Below are 26,116 nucleotides of genomic sequence, written 5' to 3' on the forward strand. Positions count from 1 at the left end.
CAAGCACAGCAGGAGACTGGCACAGCCCCCCATCCCAGGATGGGCCCAGGCAACACCAGGTAACTCTTCTAATGGATTTATATAATGACATTATGACATTTACTATCAAATTATCTATCCCATTTCTAATGGTTTCTAACACTGGTTTTTTTGACTGCAACTACATATTGAGCAGATGGTTGCAGAGAACTATCCAGAATGACTCCAAAATCTCTCACGAGTAGTAACAGCTAATTTTGGCCACATAATTTTGTATATCCAACTGGGATTATGTTTTCCAGTGAGCGCTGCCATTCATCTGCCATTTTGTTGCTCACCTAGTAGGACACCAGACATTCTGACTGTTGTTAATGTAGGCTTACTTCCCTCCTTCGCATTCCAAGAATACAGCCAACCAAATTATGATTGCCACATGTGCCCCATCTCAGATCTTTCAAATTTGCATTGAACAGCTATAATTTTGCTCTTATTATTAATATTATATCTTTCAGACTCTAGCTTCTTGGGTAAGTGGCTTAAGAATATAATAAACACATGAAGACACCACTTGTATTCATTTCATGACATTATCTGGGTCTTACCTTTTTAACCACAGTAGAATTGAGAGATATTTGCATTTTTAAACTTAATCTTTAAAGCCAACTAAAAGCAGATGATTTTTCAATGTTCCTACAAAAAAGAGCTCTGCATCTTTAAAATTCTGCTGTGCTGTCTCTCCTGCTCTCTGCTTTCACTGCAGGCAGTGTATGCTCTGCAGCAGCTGGCTCATTCTATTAATAAGGTTCCGTTAGTCAAGGTGGAGGATGGGAGCAGAATGGAACTGTCCCAGCTCCTCAATGAGATCAGGGCAAACTATGAAATGCTCATCACCAGAAATCAGATAGAGACCATCCTCTCAACAAGAACCCAGGTAATGAGAATAAGGAGACAATCTATGTCTACCAATTCATCCTCAACCTTTTTGAGGTACAATATTTCCTTTTCAATGCAGTGTATTTCTGGATAAGGGATTTAGATTTTACTGCAATATGACTAGACCTAGAAACTAAGAAAATATGCTATGTTAAGGTTATGAAACTCACCATAAAGGAATGCTCTGTAATGAATCTGGATGTTTGTCTGTACATAAAAGCTAGTTATATTATTGTGACTAAAAAAAACCATGATGACATACACTCTCTCCTCATTTAGTTATCCCTCAGGAAGGAAACATCTTGAATATTATGTAGAGAAGCCATAAAGAAGCCATTTATAAAGAGGATTTATAATTTTGAGCACATATGTTATGGAAATTTGACCTTCTAGGGAAGGATTTTCTATTGTTTCTATAAAACTATACCATACTTGTCTGCAATGTTTATATTATTTGTTCTGTCATATTTTAAAGGTTATAAATACACTATCAAACATAAACACACCATACATCTCTTCATAATAACATGTTAAAATAATGTGACAAATTTGGCTACAATCATCAAATGCCAAGACATCCACACTGAAATCTGGGTCTGAGCTGATGTCACAAGAACCCGTGATAAAGCAGAAAATATTCTGTTTCAGGTGCTTGTGATGTCACCAACGCTTGTAGGCAAAACACAAATGTAAAAGAAACAGTAATTATCATTAAACACTCTGTAAGTACTCAGCATTATTCCTACTAGAGTGAATGGAAGAAATTGACCTGACATGGCCATTTTAAAGTAATTAAATATACCCCATAACTTCAGTTACTGTCAAGGTGCTTCACTATCTAATTTATGTAACATATCTAATATTTAGTGGCAGAATAAGATCTGGAATAAGCATCGCAACTTCACTGATTTCATACATGGCTGGATTTGGTCACAATACAGTTAGTAAGACACCACTGGGCCAGCATTACAACAACAAGTGTTATAAGGTGCAGGGGAAGAGTGCTCTAAACATCTGTTTCAGGTTCTCTAACAGGTTAGCCTGACCAACCCTATCCCATACTTTTCTGCACCTAAGATAATACAAATCTTAAAATGATTAATAAAGTATTTCAATGAGTTCTTCATTCTTTCTCTACTACAGTAGACTTCCGATAATCCGGAACCTATGGGACCTAGGTGGTGCCGGATTATCAGATATGCCGGACTATCAGGAGGTACTATAAGATGGTGTTATATATATATATATACTGTATACATTATATACTGTATATAAAGTGTTCTTAACCCTTTTTATTGTACATACTGTATACAGTATACTGTAATGTTTTAGTTTTTTTAAGCCTTCTTTACCCTTTTTGCTCAGTTCAGCTGCTGCTACTGTTACTTCGTGACTCATTTTTTGCCGAAGCTCACTCACTAGGCTCTTGCCATTTTGATGCTGGACTATCAGGAGTGCCGGACTATTGGGTGCCAGACTATTGGAGTTTTACTGTATATGATTGTTCAATCCATGCCAAGATATCTGGCCCTGATACTGTTAATCAGCTGATGATTTTGTACAGTATATGTCCAAGTTGTGTCTTTTTCTGTATTTATGTTAAGATAGAGACAAAAATTAATCTGTTTTCTTGAGTCTCTTTTGAAGAAGTGCAGCAGTTATTAAAGATGGAGCAAAGTATTTCCCAGTAGTGGTTGTAATATAAGAGGTTTCTCAAAGTTTACAATATGCTTTTCGTTACAACCTTGAATAAATGTATTCAGTTCCCACAAAAAATTAACCTAAATATCCTATTTTAAGAGAAGTAGAAGTTTTTTTTTTTCAAATAACAGCATTTATTTTATATTCATTCTTTTAAAATATTTATATGTGTAATGCAGAGACCTTGTTTATATTTTCTATAGATAGAAGAAGCTACTAGTGAAAGAATGGACAAAGATAAAAAAGCCTTAAAGACTGCCAGAGCAGAGCTCAGTGAAGCCAGGCGACAATGGCATCATATGCAAATTGAAATTGAATCTCTTCAGGCTGTGGTAAGCATGGTCAAAAATTGATATTATCAACTCCCTGAAAAAATAACCCATTTTTCCCAAAGAGGTCAAACCTCTTAGGCTCCCTATTCTTGGGGCAAGGTCCCTGAAATCATTGTCGTTCCCACTGGTTCATCGCATACACGACAAGTGAGTCTGGAGCAGGCTGGATATAGATACCCCTTGTGGGGCACAAAATATCACTTATCATTGAGCTTAGCAGTCAGCGTAATTGAGGCTGGAGTTTGTCAGAAGGTCTTATCATTTTCACTTATGGTTTTAATAAGCAGTAGGGCAATCTGGGAAGGAACCAGAAGGGATCAAAATGTCCATCAGTGGACCTGACTCTTCTGTCATTAACTCTGCCTTGATACCCAAACCCTGAGCGACCCTGAAAAAGTAGTTGTAGGACCCTTATGTCCTCAAGAGTTTGGGCCACTGCAGTGCCCACTAATGCCGCGTCAGGAGACAACAACAAGGAGGGCACTAGGACTGGGACTTGTTTCTGTCCATCTGGACCCAAGACATCTTGTCAGTCCCAAGGATCTTGGAAATAGTTCAGTGCCTAAGGGAGAACTTTTGGTGCCAACGATGCAGATATCAATGCCGGTCTTGATGCCTGGGATGTCACTGGCACCTATGCTGGCTTGTGGAGTGGTGAAGACACTGCTGATGACAGCACCATTGGTGTTGGTGACATGACTTGTGGGCCCAGGTCAAGGCAACAGAGCTAAGGAAGCTGCCAGCTCTGGACTCATGGTCAGTGTTAGAACAGAGATCGGGGTCTATACCAGACACAGTGCCATCTTACCATTGGTGTTGATATGTGTGCCATGGCCAGAAGACATAGTGCCATAGAGGGAGGGACAAATGTGGCTGACATTATGGAAGACAGTGGCAAGCGATGTCCTGAGAACCCATCCTGGGCTTGATGGAATGTTCAGAGGGTCCAGAAGGGCCCCTGTGGCACATTCTGCCACTGAGAAGGCCACAGCACCTGCAACTAACGATATTTGTGCCTGGATTGAGACCTTTCACTTGAGCTCCTTCTGGATCGGTATGACTCCAATTCTAATCCTGAAGTCTCTAATAACACGGACCAGGGAGAAGCCAAGCTTCTAGGCACTACAAGCGGGAGCTAAGTGAGTGGCTGGGCTGTCTATCAGGTCGAGACAATGTTTATCGGCTTTGTGAGCGGGAATACCTACATACCAATGCCAGCTTCCCTCTATATGCCATGACTGCCGGGGACTTCTCTCCTTGGAGGAGTAGAATAGCACTGCAAGATGCATCAATTTTGTTTCCATATCAAATGCTTCTGGTGTTGAAAAGAGTGACAGGGTTTGAACCCCCGGGGTCTGGGGGAGTTCTATGGCTTTGGACTAAACTACGTTTCATAGAAAGAGTGGCCGTCTTGGCATCACACAGTTGTGGACTTCAATGAAGTCCGGCCTTCGGGCTTTTTTTTGCTTCTGAAACACTGGTGAATGCAATTGGTGCCTTTCAGATGCTTCTCTTGCTGACCCATGGTGGTGCCAAAAGGAGCTCTTCTTCAGCCTCAAAGAGGAAGATGGCAACAGGGTGCTCTACACTGATAAGGACATGGTTGGCGCCGGGTCTTCCAGACGCAGAGCCACCTCCATACAAAGCACTTTGAGCCACTGTTCTCTGCAGCAATGATTTCTTTGATGGCCCTCTCCCCGGCATGTCAGGCAGGAGTGCGGGTCACTTTTTGGCATGTGCTTAAAACAAACCTGACAATTTTTAAATCGTGGAGAATGTGGCATGCCATGACTCCAGAGATTTTAAGGAAGGAAAGGGGGACTCGCCTGGGGGTCAGGCTGGGCCAAGGCCACGGCGTGGCAGGCCCAGCTCTCTTCCTCCAGCCACTGGGGGGTTGGGCCAGGCCAAGGAGCAGCAGGCCCAGCTCCCCCTGGAGCACCGGGGTAGGGGAAGGAGGGAAGCCATGTGGTACCCACCTGCCAAGCACCGTGGAGAAGGGATAGAAGAGTGGGGAGGGAGGAGGCAGGCAGGACACAGAGGGTATGTCTAGACTACATCCCTTTGTTGCCAGAGGGATGTAAATTAGACATACCAAAATTGCTAATGAAGCAAGGATTTAAATATCTCACACTTCATTAGAATAAAAATGGCCGCCACTTTTTGCCACCGCAGCACTTTGCCGGCAAAAAGCAGCAGTCTAGACAGGGATCGGTTGGCAAGGAAAGCTTTTTCCAACCGATCCATTATGCCTCATGCAATATTTAAATCCCCGCTTCATTAGCAATTTCGGTATGTCTAGACATACCCAGAATGACGTGATGACATACTCTGTCATCCCACAGGAAACTTTTTTTTTTAATAGATAGAAGTTAGTGACAACAAGACTTAAGACTGGCCCTGTTTTTAACAATCTTTCAGAAAAATCCACTCAGGGCCACATACAGTTGGAAGGTGGGAGGGACTGGCTAGCCGCTGGCAGGAGGGCTAGCACCAGCAGCAGGAGACCATGTTGCTCCCCCCCCACACACACACATTCACCAACAGTGGCAGGTGGAGAAGGTGCAAGCCAGCTGGCTCCAGCCCACACCACAACACTTCCCAGCTGCGCCACTCCAGGGACTGCTGGGAAGAGATGGGGAGGGGAGGAGCAAACATGTGGTGGAGGCAGAGCAAGGGATGGGGAGAAGTGGGGCCAGTGCCCCCCCTTTCTTCCCTGTCACCAGTCGCCACTGTGATAACAGATTAGAAATATTAGTCAATTTCCCTATTGCAGGTAGGGTTGTAGCTTGAGGATGATGACTTTGCAACACTATGAATTCCTGTAACTATTAGAAAACATCATTCTGGACAGCTGAGTAAAATTTCTGATCAAAACTAATTGATTTAATCATATAAGATTGCAATATTTATGTGTGATCATCTAATTGAGTTTATGTGATTACAGATGTTACTAGAAAATTAAATGCAAAAATCTACAAGTTTAAAGTTTCTTATTAAAGGTGTTCTAAAAGCTGAGTTACTATTATAGTTCCTAAGATTATTTAGCAGATAAATTGAAAAATAAATGTAAAAATTTTACAATGCTGAATTATTACTAAACACTATGTGGAACCGAACTTTTAGAACTACTTTTTTGAGCTTTAATATTGGATTTATTTGCCAGGAAAGAGGTTTGGAAAGTTGTCTGCATGCCACAGAGCAGGAGTACCAGACACAACTGCAGAATTTAAAAGCTAAAATTGAAGGTTTAGAGATGGAATTACAGCAAGTGAGGAGAGGGATCGAGAAACAGCTTCAAGAGCATGAAGTATTACTGAACACTAAGATGAGACTGGAGCAGGAGATAGCAACGTATCGCAGTTTGCTGGAGAAAGAGGAAAACAGGTAAGTTACAGACTGGAGAAAGTGTATTTGCTTTTACATTATCTTTTAGAGCTTCTATTTGCAATACTTTTCAGAGTTGCCATCAACATGAACTACTCCATCAAATATAGCAGTAAAACAGATGATCCTTCATGAAAGGATTTTTCATTTTGACCTGTGCAAAGTTCCATACAGGCATACTGAAAATCTAAAAATAATATGTTAAATGACTACATGAACAATTTTCATGCCATTAAACTATCTTACTGTACAAAGTCTGCAGTGCTTATTTTTTCTGATTTTCAATTGTTTTGTTTAGAAAAATCATGGTTTTTTTTTTTTAAGTAAAGTTAATATTTAACCAATATTTAAAGGCAGTTTGGCCTCCACAGTGAGAAATACTTTAGACTCACAGCTCTCACTGAATGGAGAAAAGGATAGTAGTGTGTGTGTATATGTGTGTACACACACATCTGTATTATTAAATGTCCTGCTTCAGTACAGTTTTAATCTAATTATACATAATGCACCTGATTTGCCACAGCATTACACCACTTTGATTTGAACTGAATTATACCAACATCAAACTGAAGTAAAACTTATTGATCAAAACATGAAAAAATATTCCTGTAATAATTCAATATAGATTTAACTTTAATGTTTTAAAGGGGGAAAACTTGAGAGAGAGAAAAGTTCAATAATTATAATCCAAAAGCTACACATTTAAACAGTTCCTCATTTTCCACATATACTGTACTGCTCATACATTAGCTTTGTCACCTTTAAGCCTTCCCATGCTTTGAATATGTGAATTCTCTGAAGATAAATGAGATAAAATGTATCTGGAATATTTCAGTTATAGTGCAAATCAAAGGCAAGATTTGGGTTTTGCTCATCCAAGTAACTACTAACATAAATTATATTAAATATTGAAACAATGAGGAGTCCTGTGACACCTTAGAGACTAACAGATTTATTAGGGTAAAGGCTTTCAGGCAGGCATACCAGAGTGCAGTTTACAGAGGCATGGGTATATATAAGGACAACAAAAGAAAGAGGGTACTTGTATAAATGAAATTTCAGAGACATAGCCATGTTAGTCTGTAATAGAAAAAACATAAAAAAACAATTAATAGTCCTGCAGCACCTTAGGGTATATCTAAAATACATGGTTTTTTCCGAAAGAGGAATTTCCTGTGGAATTTGCATATCTTCTTCTGATTGCTTTTTCGAAAGCGGGTCTTTCCAAAGTGAAAGTAGACTGGATGCGTTTTGTTTTTTTTTCAGGAAAAAATCCTTTTTCGAAAAACCCACTTTTCCTAAAAAAAAGGAGGTTTATGCGTGGAATTTGCATATCCTCTTCTGAAAAAACCCACGTAGTTTAGACGTACCCTTAGAGACTAACAAAAAATGTAGATGGTATCATGAGCTTTCATGGGCACAACCCACTTCCTTCTTCAGATGAATGGAGTTTAAGGGGTCCAAATTCCAAATAAATAGCAGAGAGGGGATGGGGAGAGGAGGAAAAGGAAAGGAAAGGAAAAAAATGAGAAAAGAATAGTCAGTTAGTTTTCATACTAAATGAAGCTGATAGCGAGGGTTCTAAGTACTCTTAAGTACCTGTTGTTTGGCTTTTTATGTCATTAGGATGTGGAATGTAGCAGGTACTCCAGTTAAGGTCTTTGTTTAAACCTGGATTGTAGGTATCAAACTTGTAAATGAAATTAAGCTCTGCAGCTTTCATTTCAAGCTGGTTTTTAAATTTGGGTTGTAATAATTTGGAAACATTAAGATCCATTAATGAGGTTTCTGTGTGTTACCTTTTTGAATATCTGATTTATGTCCATTAATCCGTTGTCATCGAGACCATCAAGATTAGCCAATATACATGGCAGTGGGGCATTGCTGGCACTTGATGGCATAGATCACATTGGTGGATGTGCAATTATATGAGCCTCTGAAGTGGTTTATGTGGTTAGGTTCTATGATGATGTCACTTGTATAGATGTGTAGACACAGTTGGCACTGGAGCTGATTGCAGGGGTGGATTCCTGGATGAGCATGATGGAGACATGTTGCATGGTTACTGGAAAGAATTTGTTTGAGATTAGGGAGTTGTCTGAAGGTGAAGATTGGCCTGTCTCCCAAGGCCTGTGAGAGTGAGAGATCATTTTCCAGGATAAGTTGTAGATTATTTATAATGCGTTGGAGGGGTTTAAATTGTGGGCTGCCGGTGATAACAAGTGGAGTTCTATTGTTTTCTTTGTAGGGCCTATCTTGAAGAAGCTAATGTCTGGTATTCGTCTGGCTCTCTCAATCTATTTTTTCACTTCTCCGGGCGGGTATTTTAGTTTTAAGAATGCTTGATATAGATTCCTGTAGATGTTTCTCTCTGTCCGTGGGATTGGAGCAAATCCGGTTGTATCTTAAAGCCTGACTGTAAACAAGTCAGAATGGAAGTGATTCATTAACAGCAGTTGTTCTGGAAATGTGTATATCAAGAGAGCGGACATTGCCCTTGCAGTATCGTAACCAGTTAAGATCCTTATTCAACCTTATGTTGATTGTATAGATTTTGGAAATGAATTTCGGTTCAGCTGTCTTCCTTTGTAATCAGATTTTGAAATTCTGAATTGTTCTGTTATTGTTGCAAGTGAAAATGTTTCTTGGGAATACTTCTGGGTGGCCAGGAATTTTGCCTCCTCTGCCACATGCAGGAGAAATTAGAGGGTTTCTTTCCCACAACCTGACAGGCAAAACATTTGAATGTTAGGGCTCCAAATATTTTTCAGTCCATTGCTATTTTATAGCTATTTACAAATATACATAGCTCATCTCTCAGGGTATGTCTACACTAGCCCCCTAGTTCGAACTAGGGTGGCTAATGTAGGCATTCGAACTTGCAAATGAAGCCTGGGATTTAAATATCCCGAGCTTCATTTGCATGTTCATGGGAGGGCGCCATTTTTAAATCCCCTTAGTTCGAACTGACTGCCCGCGGCTACACGCAGCAGTCAGAAATTAATCTGAACTAAGTCTTTTGTTTGGGTTAACTGTTACTCCTCCTGCAATGAGGTGTAACAGTTAATCCGAACTAAGGACTAGTTCAGATTAACTTCTGACTGCCGCGTGTAGCCGTGGTCAGTCAGTTCGAACTAAGGGGGCTGTCAAATGTTTTGCCTGTCAGGTTGTGGGAAAGAAACCCTCTAATTTCTCCTGCATGTGGCAGAGGAGGCAAAATTTCTGGCCACCCAGAAGTATTCCCAAGAAACATTTGGAGTAGTGCTTTATTTTGACAAAGCTAAATCAATGCTTAAGATTTGAAAATTAGAAGAAAATGTTATAGAAAACCACATTGACTATAGCCCTTTTTTGTTAAAACATATAATGAATGTAAGTTTATAGGGATGAAAAAAATACAGTTGATGGACTTCCCATTTTAAAAAAACTACTAAAAAAATTAAATGGAAAACATTTAACAATCCATTTTTAAGAAATCACAATAAAAATTAATTTTATCAAAATAACACTGTACTTTTTAAAAATACAATTATTTAAATAAAACATGAACATGTTCCTTTTATTAAAAAAAAACTTAATTGGGTTAAGGTTCCAAGCACCACCAGGTAAATCTCCTACCTATGACTAAAGCAAAAGAAAAATATTAAGAAAAGATCTTTCTGGCATACTTCAAAATTACTGAAAACATTTCAAGAAAAAATGATAGAATACAATACAAGTTTTCAACAACATTCTTTGGTCCTGCAATCAAAATAAGGTGTGACTACACCAAATCTATAAATGAATCTTGTCATTTCTGCATATTTTCCTCTCAATTATTCATCATTTAGGTTTTGGATTAAAATAACTATATTATTATATTTTAGTAATATTTTCATTTTTTCAGGCTTTATTGTTCTACATGTGATACAAAAGATGTCAGAAAACCTACCACTAGCAAGACAGCTTTTATTCCACGTTCAAGTGAGTTTTTAAGACAAGGGAACATTCCCAAAATAAAACCGCAATAGTTTCTCAGTTCTTAATGCTGCCCAGCTGAATTTCTTCAACAGGAGCTACCAAAAGCTATTAGCATTGTGATGGGCCACAAGCTTCCTTTGTATGGATAGAACCAAAGGAGAGTAAAAGTTGTACTCCAAACTCCAGGAGTTTAAACTTTAATTCAATAAAGTATATTGATGTATGCGGCACATCAAATATCTTATAGTATATTACTAATAAATATAGCTGACTTTATATTTCATTAATGCATAGCTAAAAATATTTCTGAATTCTCTTATCTCAAATCTATTGTCACAGATTCCAGTCTACAGTATTTTGAAGAAAAAAACAGTCAAATGCCTAATTTAGTCACAGATAATGCCAAAATAAACAATTTAAAGCTAAAAATCTACTCAGAATGAAGAAGATGGCCAGAGACATGGCCTGGTGCATCATGGCCTGGTGCATCATCCTCCATTGGAATTTCGTTTGCCAGGGCTGAATTCAGCTGGGTGAGTTAGAATTGCATGCAGAGAAACACAGATTTACTTGTAAGGCCTGGTCTATACTAGGGGTTTAGGTCGAACTTAGCTACATTAGGTCAATTTTCTAAACTAAGAGTCAGCACCACCAAGTCCATTCCACCGACTTTAAGGGTTGTTAAAGTCAACTTTAGTACTTCTGCTTTTCATGAGAATTAACTGTAATTTCAACCTTGCATGGTTGACTTTAGGGTACTGCAGATGCAGCACTGCGAAAGTTGAAGTTCTTGGCCTCCGGGAGGTGTCCCACATTGCCACAAATTTGAATTTCATATCCTATTTGGCCAGCGTGACGGACAGACCTCAGATCAGGCAGGCAGCAAACCTCAGTAGCACACTTGACCAAGAACGTCCCAAGATGAAAACAAGCTCCAGCATGGAGCATGCAGGAGATCTTAGACCTGATTGCTGTGGGAGGACAGAAATCTGTTCAGGTAGAACTATGAAGCAGTAAATGAAATGTTGATATACCTTTGCCAAGATTGCACAAAATAAAGGATAAGACAGGGATGCCCAGCAGTGTCACGTGAAAATAAAGGAGTTCAGGCAGACATACCAAAAGACAAGGGAGGCAAATGGAAAGTCTTGGTCAGTGCAATAAATATGCCACTGGGAGTACCTGACCAATTGCCCAACTCAGTCTCTGAATTCCTCCCAAAACACTTCTGCAGCAGCCTCTGACAACAGCATGGAGGATAGTATTGCCAAGGAAAAAGAGGAGAAGCATTGTCAGGAGGAGAGAGAAGCATCCGACATCACCAATAACCAAGACCTTTTTATAACTTTGGAGACAAAGCCCTCCTCCGAGAATGTATCGTTGCTGGGCCCCCATGGCGGGGAGAGCACTTCTGATAAATATACATCCCTTCACATTGTCAATCCTCTCAGACCATTTCTCCAGTCTGTCCAGATCATTTTTAATTTTGACGCTATTCTCCAAAGCAGTTGCAACCCCTCCCAGCTTCATATCACCTGCAGTCTTAGTAAGCATACTCTATGCCAATATCTAAATCGTTGATGAAGATATTGAACAGAACCGGTCCCAAAACAGACCCCTGCGGAGCCCCACTTGTTATGCCTTTCCAGCAGGATTGTGAACCGTTAATAACTACTCTGAGAACGGTTATCCAGCCAGTTATGCACCCACCTTATAGTAGCCCCATCTAAGTTGTATTTGCCTAGTTTATTGATAAGAATATCATGCAAGACCTTATTAAAGTCTAGGTAGACCACATCTACCGCTTCTCCCTTTTCCACATGACTTGTTATCCTATCAAAGAAAGCTATCAGATTGGTTTGACATGATTTGTTCTTTACAAATCCATGCCGGCTATTACCTATCACCTTATTATCTTCCAGGTGTTTACAGATTAATTCCTTAATTACTTGCTCCATTATCTTTCCTGGCACAGAAGTTAAACCGACTGGTCTGTAGTTTCCTAGGTTGTTCTTATTTCCCTTTTTATAGATGGGCACTATATTTGCCCTTTTCCAGTCTTCTGGAATCACTCCTGTCTTCCATGATTTTTCAAAGATGATAGCTAAAGGCTCAAATACCTTCTCTATCCGCTCCTTGAGTAGTATCTCAAAGATACTACTAGAATCAGCATAGTGGGTACTAAAAAGCATAACTTTGGCCTTGTACATAATACATGCGTAGTGTCTTAGACAAATATTCTTTTATCTTAAGAGATTAGGTTCTATGTTCCACAATGTCTCTCTTGTAGAATCTGCCCTTCACTTTTTTCATTACAGCGGGTGCAACAGCAATCCTGTTGCCCACTCTCCTGGCTCGTCCAGCCGTTTGACTATCACAGATCCGAAGATGAAAATATAATTGGGATGACATGCCCAATGAGCAAATGCAATCTACCCGGTTGAACAGGGCGCATTAAATGAGTAGAGGAGAACACTGCTGCAGGAGATGGGAGCGGAGCATGAGGACAGGAGAGCATGCAGGGAATGCAAAGTGAAGACACAGGAGAACATCTTGAGGATAATGGAAGAATGGATGACATGCCTGTTAGACTCACAGGAGAGCCATCAGATGCACAGAATGTGGGAGGGATGAGGGGAAGGAGTCATGTGGTGCCTCACGCAATCCCAGGTATGTTTCCAGGAACAAAAGGCTATCATTCTCACACCTGTATGATTGCTGAACACAGCAGGCTGCCACAACACTGGAAATGTTGCTTTCACTGACATCTAACCTAGTCAACAAACTGTGAAACCTTCTCTTTAAACATCCAAAAGCACATTCTACTACCATTTCACACTTGCTCAGCCTGTGGTTACTCTAGTCCAGGATGCCTGTGTACAGCTTCATGAGCCAAGAAGCAAGGAGTATGCTGGGTCTCCCAAGGTTCACTATTAGCATCTTAACAGCTCCAATAGTAATTTTCCATCCTGGGAAGAAAGTTCCATCCTGCAGCTTTCTGAAAAGACTGGAATTCCTAAAGATGTGTGAGTCATGCACCTTTTCCAACCATGCCATGTTAATGTTGGTGAAAGAGCCCTTGTGATCCATCAGCACCTGCATCACCATCAAGTAATACTCCTTGAGGTTTTATGTACTCTTTAGCAAGGTGGTCAGGTGCCAAGGTAGGGATGTGCGCTCCATCGCCCCACCATAATTACAGAATCTGATTGCAGCAAAGCCCTCCACTATGTCCTGCATGTTTCCCAGAGTCACTATTCTTTATAGCAGAAGGGTACTGATTGCCTTGGCTACATGGATGATAGCTGCCCCCACTGTAGATTTACCCAGTTCAAATTGATTCCCAACTGACCGATAGCTATCTAGCATTGTAAGCTTCCACAAGGCTATTGCCACTTACTTCTCAACTATCAGAGCAAGTCTCATTCTGTGCTTCATGGCAGGGGAAAGCAATTTGTAAACTTCCATGAAAGTGGCCTTATGCATGCGAAAGTTTTGCAGCCATTGCTGATAGTCCCATAGCTGCATAACTATGTGGTCCCACCAGTCTGCGGTTGTCTCATGGCACCAGAATCGGCATTCCACTGTGTCAAGAGAATCAAGTGCCACAAGCATTTGCTAATTGCACATCTCAGGTGCTTCACAGAAAAGTCTGTTCATGGCTTCCTTATATTCTCCCTCGCTTTGACAGGCACTGGATAGGCTCTGGACATGCTGCAGCATAAAGCACAAGATATTTTGATATGATTACCATAGCACTTTGCTGCTGAACGAGGTCCATGCTTGACATGCTATGGAGTGGGCACAGATAACCAGAGAAAAAAGGGCACAAAAAGATTGTTTTGGTCCTATCGGGCACTAGGAGCCTAACCCGGAATGCAAAGGGGGCAGTGGGAACTGTGGAATAGCTACCCAGAGTGCATCACTGTCAAAAGTTAATAGTAGCCACCCGACTGGGGATGCACTACATCAAACACTTGTGTACAATGGGAACATGCACCTTTGGCTTTATAAAATCAGATGCTAAAAAAGTGACCTTAATAAATTCGACCTTATCTCATGGTGTAGACAAGGCCTACCTGTGTACCAAATATCAGCACATATTTCTGACCACAACATATATGCCAGATAGTTCATTACCAGATGTGCGCCCTGAGAGACAGACTACAGTATCTTAAGAAGATGGCACAAGACTTGGCAAACTAGCAAAGATTTCCTCCTACTAGTCTCTTAAACATTTTAAAGGGATCTTTCCCTAATGCTTGTACAAGGAGTGAAAGCTCCTTTAGAACAAATATCAAATATATTTGCATTTTCCCTTACAGCTGGAGCTATAAAGAAGCAAGAAGATGAAAAGGCAGAAATAGTGACAAAGCCAGCTATCTTAAATGGAGGTGGTATGAAGGAAAGTGCTGAAGCTCATGGCACTATACAGTAAGACAAATTTAGCAAAATTATAATCTATTATATATTTGAGAGAGTTTGTCTGTCTGTCCATCCCTCTGTTTGTTCAAGGACACCTCCTAAATGACAAGAGCTAAGACCACAAAATTCTGTATACAGCTTCCTCTTATCATAACTTAAAGCAAGGTCAGGGTTTGGTTGTGCCAAGAAAATGGGATGTGCCAAGAATGGAATTGCTTCTCATGAAACCATAGAGAAAAGAGGCAGGATCACCAGGCAGGTAAGAATCACCAGGCAGGTAAAAAGGGTTTGCTGAGGGCATTCCTCCCATCTGGATTGCCCTATCCCCGAGCCTCCCATTCCCCTGGCACTCTTTACTGAGGGAGAGGAGGCTGAAGCTCCCCCTGCACCTGGATTCATCTGGGAACATAGCTGGATGTTTCCCTCCATCAGGGAGGGGAAAATGCGCTCTTTGCTGAATTCCTCACTCTGGCGTGGGAGTGCGGGGAACAGAAGAACCTGGACCTTCCCCAGACAGAGGATCCGCACCCCTCCCTCAGCTGTGCCTGCTGGAACTCCAGTGTCCATGGAGAGATGCTTCTTACCTGGTTCAAAGCTGTTGCGGTGAGAGAGTGCAATGACCTTCTCTCCCAGGGAAAGCTTACAGGACTGACCCCCTTATCGCCAGCCCCACCACAGAGCAATTATTTAAATGAAGCATGTACATTTTCATTTTATTTTCCAAAAAACAAATATTAATTAAGGACCCATGCAAAGCTGGATAAATCTTCTAGTTAGAGAGAGAGAGAGAGAGAGAGAGAGAGAGAGAGAGAGAGAGAGAGAGGTATGTGTGTGTTCTATACATTGAAATTAAACCTCTCTGGGATGTACCGTGTTTCCTTGTAGCATCGTTTCAGTATACCATTTCCAATTAGTAAGGAGGTCAGATCAGTACAATTAGTCAGATCAGTACAGACATCACACCTCTACCAATAAATATAATTATTTTAGTGCTAAGTTGTTGCCTTGTTTTGATAGTATGTCTTGGATTTGAATGAGAGAGAAGAAAGGGGAGGGGAAGTTTTTAATCCTGTCTGGCCTGGTCTAGACTAACAAGGAAGGTCAACTTAAGATATTCAACTCTAGCTATGTTAATTACATTGCTGGAGTCAAAGTATCTTAAACCGTATTTTGGCGCTGTCCACAAGCAGGAGGCTGATGGGAGAGTGTGCTCCTAATGACTTCCCTTACTCCTTCTGAGGAGCAGGACTACCAGCACTGATGGATATGCCCTCTCAGTTTGAATTAGCATGTCTTGGGATGTTAAACATAGCTTAATTACTAATCAACTAGTCGATGGACTTTCCATCAACTAGTGATTAGTTGATAAGCGGGGAAGTCACAGTGGGGTTAGGAACCGCAGAAGCCCCAGGAGTTAACCCCATCATGGCTCTGCCTTTTAAATATATTAAAAGGCTTTAAAAGGCTGGTGCGCAGCAGGGAGGACCCAGTGTTAGCTGGAAATCAGGCTCTTAATACATTTAAAAAGCAGAGTCGCAGCATCTGGAACTGGGCACGAGTCAGGAATCATGATTCCTGGCTTGCACCTGGTCCCCACTGCTCCCCTGCCCCCTGCAGAGACGGTGCTAGGGGAACCGGGTTTTAAGCCAGCTCCCCCCAGCATCAGCTCCTTTTGTTTATTGGATAGTTGACTAGTCCACTAGTCACTTACATACCTACACTAGACCCACTAATTCAAACCCTGAAAGATCAACTACAGCAATTTCAGTCTTCTCTGTAGCGTAGACAAGCCCCCTGTATATACTAGAGTTGTTGCCTACAGTGTCCCAATACATTATTTAATTTCTGTATTACAACTGGTGGCTGTATCTTCAAGATGGCAAAGCTTCCAGGTGAGACTAGAATCTGTGTGTACTTAACAGAGACTGAGCTATTGCTCTTTATAAATTAGTGGACGAATGAGAAAGCAATATAGTATTTACCAGTTTCTGGATGGTGATGCCAAAGCTTTTTGCTAGCACCTTCCAAGTACAAATCATGGATCTTACAGAAAGTTACACAAATATTTATACACTGCTTGGTGTGGGAGGGCGAGTTGGCTCTTTTGAAGTACAAGACAGAACAACAAGCCAGTAGGCATGAGAAAGGTAGAATTCCTACATCGTTATTTGTGGGCATTAAGGAGATTGTTAAATAGGACTTTCCCTGCACCACTCTGTCCAAAATGTGAGTGATGTACTGTGTCAAATTTGGAAAAGGAATGCAGAGAGGGGCAAAAGCGGCAAGGAGTCCTGTGGCACCTTATAGACTAACTGCAGTGTAGGAGCAAAAGCTTTCGTGGGCAAAGACCCACTTCGTCAGATGCATGCAGTTTAATAGGGGAATTTAAACTGTTGTGAAGAAAGATAACATGCTGGATAAAACTATGGACCTGATTATATACAGAGTTACAAATGTGCAGAAACTGGGTTTCCTCAAAAGTATCAGCTGTTAATGCCCAGATTCATGGTGACTCCTCTATGCCAGATGCAGCATGTTCAAGAAATAATTGCTAGTGAAGTGACTAAAAATGCTGAAGAAGGCACAGGTGTAAACTATTTTCAGATGTCTCATGGATTTCATGAGCCAGACTGTTTCCTGAATGGTTCCCAGACCAAATGACATTTGCAGGCAAAGTGGAGGAAAATACTACTGGAGTCAGAATTTAATGAACACAGGAATCCACATTGGAGAAGCTAAAAGTTGTTGAGGCAGTAGGGTCAGCTTCAGCAATTATTAGCATGGGCCATGTGAAGAGCTGGCCAGATACCTGTTACTGAATGGTTACTGTCTAGAGAAATAGACAGATGGAAAACCACTGTTACTGTCTAGAGACATAGATGGAAAATCACTTGAATTATATCTGATTTATGGAGAACACAGAGTGCTAAAAGGAAAAAAGGTTTATGCAGGAGGTAAAATAATAAGTATTAATCATCAATCACTGCAGAAAATGGAAGAAATCCAACTCCAGCTGAACTCAGTGTTTTTGCACAGCAGATGGGATTTTGTTGAAGTGACCAATATTTCTTGTTGTATTAGGAGTAGATTTCTTCCAAGAGCATCACAAAAACCCTTGGGCTGTATCTAGACTGGCAAGTTTTTCCGCAAAAGCAATTGCTTTTGCGGAAAAACTTGCCAGCTGTCTACACTGGCCGCTTGAATTTGCGTAAGAACACTGACGATCTAAGATTGTCAGTGTTCTTGCAAAATACTATGCTGCTCCCATTCGGGAAAAACCCCTCTTGCACAAATGTATTTGCGCAAGAGGGACAGTGTACACAGCTAAAAACTGTTTTGCGCAAAAAAGCCCCGATGGCAAAAATGACGATTGGGGCTTTCTTGCACAAAACCGCGTCTAGATTGGCACGGACGCTTTTCCACAAAAAGTGCTTTTGCGCAAAAGTGTCCGTGCCAATCTAGACGCTCTTTTCCACAAATGCTTTTAACGGAAAAACATGCCAGTCTAGACGCAGCCTTGGAGTGTTAATAAACCACATTTTCCTTAGGACAATAATCAGATACCTCTTCTGAATATGAGTAGGAAGAAGTGTTGCTCCTGAAGGGCAACTCTTGGGGCCTTAGAAATGTCTCTACTACCAAGGGTGACAGAAATGAACTGCTTCCTGTGGTTCAGAATAAAACTGTGGTGAAGCCAGGTCATCATGTAATAATACCTTTAAGAATAAAGGACTGTTGTAGTGAACCCATAGGAATAGTGGAAGCTACAAATATCCACTTTGAATTCCTGCTTGGCAGAAATTTGTTTCAAACTGCGTAAAATGAGGACTAGCCAGGAATGAAAGCTAGCGAAAAATAAGATAAGAAGGAAAGTATCCAATGTAACTGATGTCCCAAAGCCTCTCATGGAACAGAGGTCAAGAGCTGTGAAGCAATTCCTTCACTACAGGTTGAACCTCTCTAGTCTGGCACTCTCTGGTCCAGCAATATCCATTGTCCAGCATGATTTCAGGTAACTGGATGTGTGGCCAAGATTCCCACAGTCCCATAAAGTTGCTTATAGCCACCAGTCCTGGCTCTCAGTGTTCTGCGCTGTTATTTAGTTAGTAATTTACCCATAAATGTCTTCAAAGAGCAGTGGAAGTTTTGGTAATGCTGTTAGATAATAGAGTCTTAGGGTGCATCTAGACTACGGGGGGAGGGGGAGAGAGGTTTCAGAAAAAGGCCATTTTTCAAAAAAATCTTCACCTACTTCCACGCTGCAACTGCATTCTTTTGAAAGAAGCTTGAAGTCTAGATGTACCTTAGTGAAGCCCAACAAGACTGGGACTCAAAGACATCTTTTGTCATCTCTGCACAGAACATCAGCCAGCATGCAACTGTCCTCTCTTCCCTACGCGATTATTTTTGACTCTGCAAATTCATGCTTCCTTGTGAATATTCAAGCAGCAAAAAATCAGCAAGGCCCCCTGTACCTCTACTGGTGGATGATACGGACGAGTCTTATATCTGACATGAAGACAGCATTCCAGAAGATGGAGGAAAAGTGAGCTGGAAGCAAATATGCCAGGAATAAGATACCAGGAAATAGGTGAATTATGAGCTAATCCAGGAAAAGGAATGGCTACAGGACCAGAAAAAGCAGTCTGGAAAAAATTCCAAAAGTATATCTTTTAGGAGAGAACTTTACATAATAATTAAGAAAACAAACAACTTATTTTTACTGTTACAAAAATCAAGAGCTCACCCCTCTGCAGTGCATTCAAAACTGGTGCACAGATTCACTGGGGGAAAAAAAGGAAAGACGAAACACTGAGGATATTCAATAATCATCCCAATGGAATACTGAAAGGGATTTGGAAGCATCCCAGCAGATTCCTATAGATATGGGAGACCAGTCATGGAGAAGGAATTGTCAGGGTGTCTTCAGGACCTCAAGACACTATAATCTAACAAGGAGGTCATCTTATCAGCTTCTTGTAACTTGAACACGCTAATTCACTTTTTTAACTTCCTCCCCTCCCCCCTTTCCCTTATTTATTCTTGGATCTGGACTTTTAATGCTCCATTCCTCTGAAGAAGTAGGCTGTATCCACAAAAGTTCATGATACCATCTACATGTTTTGTTAGACTTTGAGGTGCTGCTAGACTTTTTGTTGTTTTTTTAAGTTTATGCATTCACTGATAATCTAGATCCAAGTATGAATGAAGACTTAAGACCTACATTGAAAACTCTGTAGATGGCAAACTTCCTTAATACCTAGGAGCTACTACAGTGAAACTTTTATTACTGCTTTTTCAAATACTTTTTAACCAGAGAGGGGAAGTTTTAATTATCAGTGTAAACAGAACTCCCACCAGTAAATGATGCTGTATCTTTCTCTTGTAACTAAGTTGTCTTGTTTTGATACTATGTTGTTGGATCTAATCAGGGTGAGGTATGTAGGAAGTTTTTAACCTCGGTTGGCATGCCCAAATTGTTATTTGCAGCATCCCAATAAATGTTTTGATTTCTATAAGCAACTATTACACTAACCAGAGTAGCATTAGCTACTCTTCAAGTTGTACTATATTGCACAATTTTTATTATCTAAGTTTTGTGTTTGTATTTGTATTTTATGATCCATTATATATTGTAATAAACACACTAATTAATTATAGATTTGGATTCACTTCCAATAATTTGTCAGTTAATAACCTAGTTAATTATAAGAAAGCAAACAATGTAATACTTCACTAAATGCTGCAGAGTGCTTAATAATTATTAATTAAATTAGCAAAATTGCTGTCCATATTCTGCTTGCACAAAGTGAAGAGTGGTGATTTTTAAGGGTTTCCATGTACTTCTCCAGTGTGGAATCCAAATAGATTTGTTTTGGAATCACACCTTTTGGATGAAATCCTGTTGCCATTGAAGTCATTAACAACAGAACCCAGATTTCACTCTTTGGCCTGGTGTACACTACATGGGAAGGCTGAAGTAAGATATGGAACTCCAGCTATGTAAATTATTTAGCTGGAGTTGACATATCTTAAATCTCCATCCACACAGCAGGAGGTCGACAGGAGCAAATGCTCCTGTTAGCTTCCCCTACTCCTTGTGAGGAGTAGGAGTAGTAGCACCAACAGGGGTGCTCTTTTGGTTCGATCTAGTCAGCCTATACTACAACCGCTGGAGGATCAACCGCGGCAGCATCGATCTTCCATGTAGTGTAGACTTGCCCTTTGTGTTTTATGAGTTGAAGAAATCTTACATAAATATGCAGTAGGATATTTAAAGGTTATATAGAGACTTATCTTCAAGTGACTGTGCATTTTTAATATGAAACGGAACAGATTTTATCCAGCCAATATTAAAAACATTTTAAGACCTAGAATTGTGGACTATACTATCTTGCTAATAAAAGCCAGGTATTTAACTAGGCTTGCACATTATTTTTTCATATTCTATTGTATTTTTCATATTAGCCCCTTCCTTACTTGCATTATGAACTACAGACACATGATGAATCTGCAAAGTCTCTTTTTTGTTAGCTGAAGAAATTATTAAGAATTATTTATCTTAAATTGCTTCATTAATATAAGACCAGCATTGTTTTAGTAATTTTTGCACCTTTTTTTCATTAACATTTAGTGAAAACTGGGTGAACAGTGTCACTAATATTTAATTACAATTACTGATTGAAATCATTAAGGCCTAATCCTGAACCCCTTATTTATGTAAGTAATCATTACTCATGCCAATAGTCTGATAGACTTAAATAGGACTACTTCCTTGAGTAAGATTTAGTTGTGTGAGTGAAGGCTCTAGAATCATGCTTGTTATTACTTCTATATTTGCACTAAAAGTAGGCCCAAGTTCTGAAGTCTGCATCTGGACTTCTATTCCTCCTCATTGTGAAGGCATTCAGATCCAGGAACTTGGTTCTGCCCATTACAGATAACAGAAGGTAAATGCAAAATTCAAATCTGAGGTTGGATTTCAAACAACCTTCTAACTAAAATCTGGTGGTGTTTAGACTCGTGTTTTGATACATTTTTTTTTTCTACAATGAGTAGTCTATATTTCTTGACAATGTAGCTGTGAAACAAGAACTCTGAAATCTTTGCATTTACTGAAATTATCTCCATATCATATTACAGAATTTTTCATCCCATTTTAAAAGAATACTTTGAAGATACGTAATATCGTGCCAGCAGTATTCACCACAATATTCACAATAACATTTCATTTATTGTTTCAGGACAGAAAAAGTGGATGAAGTTATTAAAGAATGGGAAGGATCTTTCTTTAAGGACAATCCTCACTTAAGGAAAAAATCTGTTTCTTTGCGCTTTGATCTTCATCTAGCAGCAACAGACGATGGATGTTTACAGACTAAACAGAATAACCTACCCGACATTGAAGTCAGGCTAGTAATGAGAAGGTCTTGCAGTATTCCATCTATCAAACCTTAACCTGCAGCAAAAAATCTCAAGGGTCATTTAGGATGAGTATTCGAAATAAATAATCTACAGGGACCACACAGCTTCCCCTTATGTTGTCACAACTATGAATGTTACTAAGCATATGCTTTAATAAATATGAACATTGTGAGGTTCTCTTAATTGAAAGAAAGTAGGGTAAAGGTATTGTATTTCAAGAAAGGTAACTCTTACTCATTTTTTACTCTTTATTCATTTGGGATTTTTTTCCAAAAAACTTGCTTTGCCTTCTCGAATTTCATCAAATATTTAAACACTGAACTACCGTTTTATCTTTACATCGCTTTTGTAGCAAAGAACCTCACATAATGAAAACTGATCATTTTGTTTTCTTAGTTTTTCAATATAACAAACACAATGAACCCTCATATCACTTATAATACAAAAGTATCATGCTGTGAGGTGCACATCTAAAATTATTTTTAACTGACTTTTTCTCCTATGCATCCATGCACATATTTTGTTAAGACTGGTTTTACAAGTATTAAAATCAATTCAGGGTTTTACATGAAAACTGAAGAGCTGATATACACCATAGAGTTTACTATATCTATCAGTTTCTCATTTTCTTTCTCTCTGAGTTCTAGTGAAATATAAAGAGCAAAATCCAGACCACTCTGTAATCAATAGGAGATTTGCAACTGATTTAATCTGAGCCAGGATTTCACTTGATATGAAATACAAAATACTAGACCTAGTCCCACAAGTCCTTCATGCATGAAATTTCATTACTTCATTAGTAGTTCAAAACACAAAAGTCTTGTGTATAGGTTGGAACTTCCTGGTTCAGCATCCTTGGGATCTGACTGGTCCCGAATGAGGGATTTTGGCAGACCAGGGGAGGTCATATCTGCCACACAGTCCTGGACGTGCCTCAGGCTCCTCTACTCTGCCGGTTCCCATCCTCCCTTGCCTGCCACACCCAGCAGTCCAGATGGTGCACACAACACAGTCCTGCTGCAGTGCGTGCCAGGCAGCCCCGCTGGGGCACTCTGGGTCCCATTAACACTCCCAGATCCACCAGGCAGCCACACTGAGCAACTCTGCAGGGGTGCACCAGGCTTCCAGCCCTGCCAGGAAGCCTAATTAGGGCATGCCAGGCAGCTCAGGTGTGGGAAGCTGGGCTCCTGGCCTGGTTGGCCACTCACTGCCAGCAGCCTGCAGTCCTGCCAGCCCAGAGGGTTCCTAGACACCAGCACTACACCTTAACCTTAGCCTCCTGGACTACAGATGTGCCCAGACAAGAGACTACCGGTTTACAGAGGTTCAACCTGTACTAGAAATATCAATAGGCTTTACGATATAGTAGAACCTCAAAGTTACAAATTGAGCACACAACTATATATCTCATTAGGAACTGGAAGTACACATAATCAGGCAACAGTGCTAAATATAAACTACTGAAATAGTAAAAAATGTTAAAAAATTGACAACATAAGGAAACTGTTCCTGTACTTATTTCATTTAAATTAAGATAGCTAAAAGCAACATTATTCATCTACATAGTGAATTTTCAAAGCTGCATTAAGATATTTATTGTGTATTTTAAAATTAGCAACCATAATGTTTTGTACAGTTACAAACATTTCACAGTTAGAAACATCCTCCAAACCAAAGGTGTTCCTAACCCTGAGGTTCTACTGTATAGGTATTATATAAATATACTAACTAAAAAATCCTAGAACTGCTTCTCCTTCTGGACTAATATATCTGCATTATTAGCTGAGCAATAAGTAAAATAGTTCCTTGAAGTTGTTAAAAATGTGGCCATCCCACAATTTTGAAAATACAATTATTTTCATACCTCTCCAAATGTTCCAATAAGTGTTGAATTAAAGGAATTTGTATAAAATCCTTTTTAAAAAAAGTAATATATGCTGTTGGTTTACAGTATTTGGAATATCATTATTATGCCTGGGCTTATTTACTGTATAGCTCATTAAATTATTCAGATAAAGACTACAAATTTAAGTCAACATTTTACTATGCCTTTAATGGTATCTTTCACTGCTAATTCAAAGCTAAATGAGCAAACCTCAGCTGTTAAATAGCTGTCTTTTCACAGGAAAACAGAAATATAAATATGTACACACATTTTCTTTAATAGACTATGAAACTAGGTTTAAAAAATGTATGTGTTTAGGTAAGAATGACAATTTACTTGTGAAGAATTTCAAAGGTGTTGGCCTTGCAAACTAAACTCTAACTGAAGTACAGGGAAAAGCCGGTGTTTCCTGCTGTTCCATGTTAGCATGTCAAAATTTTATTCAGGTGTCAGCAATTGTTCAGTTACTTATGGCATGCAAATCAGGTACTGACACTGTAAATTTAATCCAGTATTTAGTTAACTATTTCTGACTTGGATTAGTGTAAAAAACATGCATTTTTACTCCAAGCCATTCTTCTATATTTATTGTACCAAGCCAACTAATTAACATTAACCTTAACAGTCAAATATTGAGCTGGTGTTAATGGAATACTTGGCATCCTGAATGTAATAGCTTGTCCTAGTAATTCCACTATGCAGCTTTTTTGTGTTTATAATATTTATCTTTTACAATACTTGAATATAAACTAAGATAAAACTGCTTTGAGGCACTTTGAACAGGGATATGAAGTTACCAAAGTAAATTATACCATTGCAATAAAGAATAATAAAATAGACCCTGAAACTGCATAGTATGTGATTTTTGACATGCACTTCCATTTAAAAGGGAAGTGGAGGGGGGCATGTACACACACACACACACACACACACTCACACACCCTACCTCTCCTACCTCCTAAATCTAAAAAGAATGCAGTGTAGGTTGGTTGCATGTCTCTGGTCCAGCAACTTCGGGACAAGAAGAGAATTTGCTGGATAAGGGGAGGTGTTCCCTGCTAATGGCCCGAGTCAGCTGGCCTCCTGCCTCTGGCCCCCCTCTACCTCCTCCCTAGCCAGGCTGTCTGCCCTGCTACCACCGGTCCCCCAGCCCCAGGTTGTCACAGGTGTCCAGGGTTCTCCAGCCTCCAGACCCACAGTGTCGTAGGCTGCCAGGTTTCCCAGCTCCACGCTGCCGTGGGCGTCCAGGGTTCTCTGGCCCCTGATCCCATGCGGCTGCAGACTACTGGGGTTTTCTCTGTCCCCATGCTACCATGGGAAGCCAGGCTTCTCCAGCCCCCAGTCACATGTTACAGCGAGCAGCTGGGATTTTCCAGCCCCTATCTGCATGCTGCTGCGGGCAGCCAGATTTCTTCAGCCCCCCAGCTCTGTGTTTCCACGGGCATCCAAGGTTCGCTATTCCCACATTGCTGCGGGCTGCTGGGATTTTCTGGCATGGCCCAGGCACTTTTGTGGTGCTTCGGCCCACTGCACCAGGCCAGGCTGCTGGACTTCCTACCATTACACTCCAGGCTCACTAGACCACAAGTACTCATGGATCAGCTGTTGCTGGACCAGAGAGTACCAGTTTTATGAGGTTCAACCAGTACTGCAAGTACTCTAGCATCATGACCCATGCTTGCTATCGATCTCCAAAAGTAGTACTATCATCCAGGTTTCGTATGGATTTTCTGACATCACGGGGGGGGGGGGTATGTTGCCTAGTATATCTTCATCATAATTTATTATTATTAATATTATTATTTGGGTATGCTAGTGATCTTGATCAGAACTGGAGTCCCATTGTGCCAGGTACTACACAAATAAGGAACAGAAAATAGTCCCTGCACCAAAGAGCTAGCAATCTAAGGGTACGCCTACACAGCAACATGATTTAGAAATAACTAGCATTATTTCAAAATAACTTAGCCTGCGTCTACATGGCACGCAGTTATTTCAAAATAATGCTGAAATACTGTCAAGCTGAAAGACTTCTTACTCTGATTCCTGTAACCCCCAATGTACAAGGAATAAGGGAAGTTGGAGGAAGAGT

At 40.2% G+C, this 26,116-nt stretch overlaps 1 protein-coding gene across 1 annotated transcript; it reads left to right on the plus strand.

Annotated features, from left to right (window-relative positions):
* The first annotated feature begins 796 nt into the window (after nt 1–796).
* KRT222 (keratin 222) lies at nt 797–22,656 on the plus strand. The gene is made up of 6 exons (XM_014569116.3): nt 797–910; nt 2,817–2,945; nt 6,109–6,329; nt 10,216–10,292; nt 14,615–14,723; nt 21,959–22,656. Exons 1-6 carry the CDS (start codon nt 815–817, stop codon nt 22,170–22,172), a joined length of 846 nt encoding a protein of 281 aa, XP_014424602.3. The 5' UTR covers nt 797–814; the 3' UTR covers nt 22,173–22,656.
* The last annotated feature ends 3,460 nt before the right edge of the window (nt 22,657–26,116 follow it).

This window comes from Pelodiscus sinensis, chromosome 29 (genome assembly GCF_049634645.1).
Source record: "Pelodiscus sinensis isolate JC-2024 chromosome 29, ASM4963464v1, whole genome shotgun sequence".
Lineage (NCBI taxonomy): Eukaryota > Metazoa > Chordata > Testudines > Trionychidae > Pelodiscus > Pelodiscus sinensis.

What these genes read in the sequence shown, in the direction of transcription:
- KRT222 (XM_014569116.3), top strand. Translation starts at nt 815, where the DNA reads ATGGAACTGTCCCAGCTCCTCAATGAGATCAGGGCAAACTATGAAATG. An exon ending in CTGGAGAAAGAGGAAAACAG is followed by an intron (nt 6,330 to 10,215) that starts GTAAGTTACAGA and finishes TCATTTTTTCAG; the next exon opens with GCTTTATTGTTCTACATGTG. An exon ending in GAAGCTCATGGCACTATACA is followed by an intron (nt 14,724 to 21,958) that starts GTAAGACAAATT and finishes TTATTGTTTCAG; the next exon opens with GACAGAAAAAGTGGATGAAG.